Source organism: Mya arenaria, chromosome 12 (assembly GCF_026914265.1).
Source record: "Mya arenaria isolate MELC-2E11 chromosome 12, ASM2691426v1".
NCBI lineage: Eukaryota > Metazoa > Mollusca > Bivalvia > Myida > Myidae > Mya > Mya arenaria.
The window spans coordinates 32,988,094-32,996,148 of record NC_069133.1 but is presented as its reverse complement, the minus strand read 5'-3'; the positions used below and the strand labels follow the sequence as shown (position 1 = coordinate 32,996,148).

The following is an 8,055-nucleotide window of genomic DNA, read 5'->3' as shown; positions in this document are numbered from 1 at the left end:
GAAAATACATGTATTTTTACGTTTTCAAGAATCTTTTTATCAATGTACATTAAAAGTTATGACCAGAAAAACCAATACATATTTTTGGACTGGGACTTTTTGGGTGTGGGCATTTTTGAGTCGCATTCGCTGAAAATTGTGCACTTAAAAGTTGTGGAGCTGTTTTTACATCTGTGGCGAACATTCAAGTATTGAAGTGTGATGATCGTAATACAGGTGTGATGTATGTGGCGAATCATTGCACAACTGTGGCAACTCGACACACAGCTGTGGATAATCGTTCATGAAGTGTGTTGAATCTTTTTTACACAGCTTTGTTAACATGTTACTGAGGTGTAAGCCTGTGAATATTTTTACTTTTTTGGTAATTGATAAGAGGGGGCGTGGCCATAGGTGTGGCATAACATCTTACCCTACCCCTCTGCTCTCATGGACAAAGAATGGACAATTTAAAAAAAAATTAACACATTCCAACCAAGGACAGCAACTCTACTCGACCTTTGCAGCATTGCTGCTCTATTTATCTTTCTTATTCACATATGTATACATGTTTATTTGTTTTCAAGTTATGTGAGGCGAAACCAGAAACCAGGTAGTACAATTTGAGTGAGTGTCCATTTTTACTGTTTTCTCAAAAAATGGGTGATTTTACCTACATATTACTTGGAATTGTTTGATACTAATGCTAACATGGATGGTGAACGAGCTCGCGTAGCCGCTTACATAGCCCGCTACGCCCGTCGGATGCTAGTTTCCGCCATTTTGTTGGTACCCGGCGCACTTCTCATCGTGGCAGCGACGGCCTCTCCCGGCTGGACGGTTCTGGAGACGGGACACTCCTCCCTCCATCTGGGCATATGGTACCTGGTCACGTGTGAGGCAACCGTTGGCTGCGACATGTCAGTGTACCAAAAACTGTTCCGTGCTTCCGGTAAGCCATTTTTAGCTCGTCCAGTTTCAGGCTGCTTTATTCAAGAACTATTCACCAAGAAGACAGAAGAACGCATGTGTAGGAAGTAGTTCTTGAGGTATGCCCCTTGATCAAGACCGTTGGGCATTAACACGCGCACAACCGTTACCATCGTACCGTTTTTCAAAGAAATGCCTGAAATTTTAATTAAAATGAGTCGAAGCTGACCACCTACCGTGGCTTTCCTGGTAAAAATATCCGTTGACAGTACCGTCACTGGAACTTTGCAGAACAATTTTCTCGCTTCACCAGCGGTAACGGTTGTGCGCGATTCCCCGTCGTGATTAACTGCATGGTACATAATTTTACATACTACTATTACACTCTGACTGTCCATTCGGAAACACTGGACGCTGCAATAACTCAAAGAGTATGCAAGCTATGTCAGTGAAAGTAGGTATGTAAATAGTGGGCAATTAGAAGATTATGCACGTAACGTAGTGCTATATTTTTTTTGTAAGTCAATAATAAAATGAAAATAACTACTTATGTCTAGACCTTGGCATTAATCAAAAAGTATAAAAGCTACATTTATGAAACTTGGTATGTGGAGATTGTGTATGCATTTTTTAATGGTATGAATATATTTCCGTCCATTCGGAAGAAAAGATCGTGTGATATCTCAAGAAGTATGCATCTCGGAATATGGCAACAAAACCGGAAGGGGGCTATTTTGTAGCTATTAATTCTCATGCAGTGACTTGTTACTAATACAAATCTCCATTTACCCTTGGTGGTAATATTTTATTTTGTTAGCTGGGTCTACTAAAATTCTAAATAACTACGCATGTGTAGTCAAGTCCGACGACATGAAGTCAAACACCGTTTATAACTAACTACGCATGTGTAGTCAAGTCCGACGACATGAAGTCAAACACCGTTTATAACTTTATATCACGATGTAGCAAATCCAACTATTATGGCCAACATGTCCCCTTATCCTGAGAGAAAAAAATCGAAAAACTTACAAAATGCTTTATATTGAACCTATCTTGTGCAGTGATTAAGATTTCCATACATACTGTTTTTCGGTGGAAATGTATAATTATGTAAGCTGGTTCTTATTATGTATCGGATGGTTTCTAGCAATTCCCACTGTCATGGTCAAACTATTTCTTCACCTTTGTCCCTTTACCAAGCAAGGAAAAACTCCTTGCACCGTAGTGTTCAGGAAAAGGGAGAAATTTCCCAATTTGGGGAACAATTTTATCCCATGTTTTAACTATACAAAACTGACAATTGTCTTATCATGATTGATCGCGATTCAGTTTTCATAAAAGTTAGAAATTTAACAATTGGCAACAAGTTGGTCACCGTGATTTTTTCAACTGATGAAAAAGAGAACTTTTGTAGTGGATGTCTCACCATTTTTATTGATCATGATTGATGAATGCCTGCATGGTATAACAGGTTACAACGGAGACCATTCATTAAAGTACTTGTAGATTGATATTTAATCAACATTTGTTTTCTAAATTTTACTTGATTTCAGTCCGTGATTTAAAGGTTTATTTTATCAGATCGTAAATAAATACTTAAAACGATTACACAGTGACATGGTCTTTAAAAAAAGTAACTGTCTCTGTCAAAAGCATGCAGGTCTTGGATATAACCTAATTATTGCCATATTTTAGCAGCCATAAATATAATACACATTTAAAGCATGAAGTTCATTTGTGTTGTAATGGCAAAAAAAGTTCTTAATTTCCACCTACATCTCCCCAAATATAGGGTCGGTAGGTAGGCATATATTTTTTTGAGAGCCTGCATTTTGTATCAATCCGACCTATATCAGGGTATATCACTATTATGGAATATTTAAAATAGTCATATTTTAGCATGTACACTAAAAAAGGCACATGTGTTAGGAAATTACGGAAAAAATCCATACTACGGCAAAAGAAGTGTAGGGTAGGGAGGAAAAAGATTTATAAAAATTATATTAAACAAAATAGTGAGCTTAGCTTTTAAATCCTGTTAAAAGGGACTAAAGATGTTTCGAGAAACTGCGGCCTGTAGAACTGCTCCACGTGGAAATATATATCCAACGCATGAATTATAAATTGATGCGAAACATGTCAACATATTTTAGGTAAATTAAACAGAGCTGACTTTCAAAGCTATCGTCATTACTAGTATATGAAATGATCATGGTGCTTTATTCAATCTGTTACATGAATATATCCAGAATGTCGCCAAAGAAGTCCGGAACGTGTTACTAAAAGTTATGGAAGGCGGTAACATATACGCAATTAAGATCACGACGTTTGCTACGTTTGAGTTTCAGTTGTAGCCACCCGATCAAAAGGGAAAAAATAGTGCGGCCGGCATCACGGTATTTGAATCAAACGTTTGCCATTAAAACATTAATTAGAATTTTTTTTGTTGTTATCATATTTTTGTTTACATTTCAGATATCAGATCATTGCGAATCATGGCGTGTACTGCTAGTATGACGGCGATCATTTCTCCCATCCTTTTCGTTATTGCAAGACGTAGAATTATCCACCACAAAGGCATAATGGAGATTGGCTTCTGTGCTCTATGCTCAACTCTTTGTGCAGGTATTTCTATTGCCATTCGAATCGTTTGCACTTTGTCCAGAGTGTTACCTTGAACCATAATGGCTTTCTGGTGTTACACACGTTTACACTGCTTTCTTGCAACACTCCATTCGTAAACATGTATCCAACCCTTTCTACATTAAACTTTAAGATGTTATATGGTTGAACCTATGTTAAGCAGCCACCTAAGGGAAACGACCACATTGGTTACTTAAGGCAGGTAACAATTTAATGCAGATGTGGGTTCTGTAGTAAGGATTAATAATAAACCACTTATTAAGACAATTGAAGGTAATGGAACAAACTACAAAGTAAAACACACTGTTTTAATTAGTTCTTCTCTTGGAGGGGACTATAAGTTTACACTCCGTCCGTGAGACTGACTGACTGTCTGTCTGTCCCTTTGTTCATCCACAAAAAAAAAACTGGACGATGCAACAATCGAGATTTGTTCAAGCAAGATTAATGAATCTTGATATGTGGATACAGGGCTAAAGTGAGATCTTTTGGTCTTTTTCTTTGTACAAAAGGTATGGTTGCTATGGCAACGAACACTTCATATTTTTTGACAGGATCCTGCAAAAACTCAACGAACATAGTGAAAATACAACTTCTTGACTGGATCCTGCAAACGGTATAATATCTAGGTCAAGGAAACTTGGTATGTGGACGGAGGGCCTATGGAGATAATGTACTTTTTTGTTTTTTGTCAGACATAATAATTATGTGGTTGTTATATCAAACATAAACAGTGAAAACACCACTCTTGGTCTTGATCTTGGCATAATTCAAACACAGCGCTTTGAGCGTTGAAAGGCTTTCGGCCTGCTACCTTTTTGAGTATAGTCATGTTATTGTAAAACACATTAACGAAATTATCCAATTATAGAATATGCATGCTCACGAATTCCTCTGCAAATACTTTGATTTTAATGCTGACACTCAATTAATTCAAAACCATGAAGTATCAGTCACTAAAATACTCATTTAATATTTGAAATACCCAAATAATTACTAAAGTATGGAGTAATACTCAGTTACATTTAAACCTTATCTGGAACTTTGGTTTCATAAAAAATGCACTACAACGGATAAAGCGTTTATGCATTTAGTAAAATCTACACTACACTTCAAACTTGACTGAGTCGTATTTAATTTACTATCAGGGTATGATCGCTGAAACAAATACATGCAACATGCTCCTGAGTTTTATGTTTAAGGTTTCTTTCTACAATGACAGGATTCCTCTGTATCGAATCATCCACATACTATTTATTCCCTGTATTGTTGATGTGTCTTATTATTGCCCTCAATCTATGTCATTCGTTGACAAAATCAACAGATTTATATCAGTGGCTTATAAATATGCATATGCAACATGCTCAAGACTCTGGGCTGAAATAACTGAGACAAACCGAGAAATCTTCACACACGTTCCGTTTCATTCGGCATTTCACGCTTTAAGCGCTTTGATTTTAAATGTAAAAGTGCGTAGTGTGCATTTAATAAAGGTAAAAGGTCGTAAGTATGTACTTACACTGTAAGTAAATGGTTTGATGCGACACAGTCGCATAAACATTATCAATTTTGATAAAAAAACCTGTCAAGTCAGAGCCGATTTAGGCCTAATTGAATTGTATTGTTTATATACATATATACTGCCTGTCTTGGGGAACAACAACTGGTGAAGACTGTTGTATATATAGCTACTCATTCTCTATTATTTTCACATATTTAAAAAAAAATGTAAATGTTTTGTTTTGATTTTAAAAAATGTCATTATCCGGGTCTAGACTAAGGCTTAAAACTGGTCAGAAACATGTGCCCCGGTCATAGTGTTTCTTGGGTCTACCAAGGAAACGGACTAGAGTGTGTCACTGTGATTTTATAAATGTTGAGATGCCGCCACAGTCGAGCTTAGAGTGACACTCCTATTCAATATCAATACATTCACATGTACAAATGCTTTACAAACATTTTGAGTGATAAACCTTTTACTACATACTAAATAATGCATTTATGAAATATATTTTTATCGGATAACAAGATCATGAAGATTATAACCGTGTATTTAATAGCTGAACACGCAAAAGTATTAAATGGTTGGTGAGTGCCAGAAAATTTACTGTGAACTACTATCGTCTCATTAGGTAGAAATACCGTGCTTACCGCAACTTTCTTTCAAAATAAAATCGGTATCCTTCATAAGAACCATTGTTTTCGCTATTTATTCATCCGTTTTAGAATATTAAACCAATTGTATTAATTGTGGTAAATCTTATTTGGGAGTAAGAGTGCATCTTTTATTTCATCAGTAAAACTAACCAATCCATTTCTTATCTTTCCTCACTCCAGGTGTTTTAGGTTTCGTTCTGACTGGTATAACCGCCCACGACCTTGCGTCCATAGATGACGCTGAAGTGCTGTCGGAACTACGGGGACCGTACTCCATCATCATGATGGCGATCGGAAGTGCAGTGGAGGTTGGCGTCTGTGTGCTTCTCGCGTGGACGATGGTTGAAAAATACATGTAAGGCATAGACAAGTTTAATGATCTTGTAACTTGACCCCCTCTCCGAAATGTACAGCGTGTATTTACAAACATAATTTTCGTCTTTTTCCATCTTTAATACAGAATTTCTATAAAAAAAATTGAACATTTTTATTCCAGAGAGGACCGCACACACGAACAAGGGGATACCTGGCTCGCATTGTCCCGAGGGTGATGACGGGTGATTTTAAGGTGCATTTTGACAAATCGATAGCGGGGAGGTGAAAATAGATATTCCAAAATTGATATATAATAATTTGAAATCCGAGACGGCATATTTGACGTATGTAAATGCGGAACGGTGATTATATTGGGTGTATATATGCGGAACGATGTTATTATTGGCGTATGTGATATGCGGAATACATACTGCAGTCTGACATTAAGATCAAGATCAAAAGGTCGTAGATGCACCACTATAGCTTAAATGAAAATGTGAATTGAGCAATATTAGACCCATTGAAAGGTTCAAGAAATGTCGTCTGGGTCGGAAATTAGGATCATACCGACTTGATAGTTACGAACTTGTTTGGTGGTTAGGAAAGGACGTTTAAAAATATGTAGAAAAACGCTGCGATTGACAAATAATTAGACACCTGAAGGGATGTGCATGTTCATGTTTTCAAAAAGCCGGTTTGTGACTATGACTTGAAAGTACAACACTCTGTCTCCAGTGGAATATCTGTGTATACATGCATATAATTCATATACCGTATTTAAACTGTTTAACACATTTGTTAGGAATTCCAGCTACATTTAAGGCCATTCCATTGTATATAAATATATTTCAATGTAAAGCGTTGTTTTACATTTACTTAGATATATAGTGCTGGAAGTGATGTTGGGATATCTGACACATATCCTGGCGATGTCAGCAATACATCAATATAACCAGTAATGACCATGCATTTTATGGAATTGTAGTTGTAGAACAAGTTTGTGAAAGCTGTGGTACAACACTGCTTTCCAAGATGGCGTCCAAGATGGCCGCCGAACAATTATGAGAGATATTATTTTTTTTATGTATAGTACTGCATTTAAACAAACCGTATTTTCTGGGCATGCTCACACATTTATACTTTCTATCATTCATATTTTTCTTACTTGTTAACTACATTGTATTTTGATATCGTTGCATTGAAATTAATTGAATCGAATGTGTTCTATATTATTGCATGTAATTGTTAAATAATAAAAATCGCTTTGTTTTCTTATTCCATTCATTTATTTCGAGGGAAATTAAGAAATACAAAGTATAAACTATTCCATTCCTAATTGAAAAGCTACGTACGAATGTCAGAAGAGTTGAATAGCTAAAAAAGTACTTTATTTAAATCATTTTGCACTTTTTTTAGACTATCTGCGCATGAGCGCAGGTAGTCTTAAGACCACAAACTCCAAAGAACTACTTCTATTCATGTCGTTTTAACCCATTTTTTTTTGTCTCAATGCGCTCTATGTTTAGCAGAATGACGTCGAAACCATACAAATGGATTGGTCGTGTTGCAGTCCGAGTATGAGTTTTTGCTTGTTCGGCTATTTCCGCGCTGTAATTATGTATCCCGGCGTTTTATTTTTAGCAGAATATAACTATTTTTAGATCGTTATATTTATCAGATTAATGAGGGTCAAGGTAATGGAGGCTCTGGTAGGAAGATAACATACAGTATTGATATTCACTCTAGTTTAGCCCATGATGTTTCAGAAATGATTACCGACCGCAAGTGTCCCATCGCCTGCAGGATTTGTTATTTAAACCTCACGTGACCCTGAAGCACGCTTATTTGTAATGGTGATTTTTTATTTGACTTTTATGAGATAAGAAACAAATATGATTATTGTCTTAGTGTTAAAATAGTTGTATCTCAGATTAGCATTGCTAATGCTTCAAATACTATACATTGTAATTTACCTGCTACACAATAACTAGATACTATTCATTCTATGATTTTAGGCGTTTATATTTCTAA

At 36.2% G+C, this 8,055-nt stretch overlaps 1 protein-coding gene across 1 annotated transcript; it reads left to right on the top strand.

Moving 5' to 3' along the window:
- Positions 1-560: 560 nt before the first annotated feature.
- On the top strand, positions 561-7,293 carry LOC128211476 (uncharacterized). Its single transcript, XM_052916302.1, has 4 exons — positions 561-931; positions 3,385-3,534; positions 5,890-6,064; positions 6,206-7,293. The coding sequence occupies exons 1-4, from the start codon at positions 691-693 to the stop codon at positions 6,258-6,260; spliced, it is 621 nt and encodes a 206-aa protein (XP_052772262.1). The 5' UTR covers positions 561-690; the 3' UTR covers positions 6,261-7,293.
- Positions 7,294-8,055: the final 762 nt, after the last annotated feature.

Bases quoted from the DNA above. Each gene is read 5' to 3' on its own strand.
- LOC128211476 (XM_052916302.1), top strand. From the start codon at position 691: ATGGATGGTGAACGAGCTCGCGTAGCCGCTTACATAGCCCGCTACGCC. The intron at 3,535-5,889 runs GTATTTCTATTG...TCCTCACTCCAG, and splicing joins ATGCTCAACTCTTTGTGCAG to GTGTTTTAGGTTTCGTTCTG. The intron at 6,065-6,205 runs GTAAGGCATAGA...TTTTTATTCCAG, and splicing joins ACGATGGTTGAAAAATACAT to AGAGGACCGCACACACGAAC.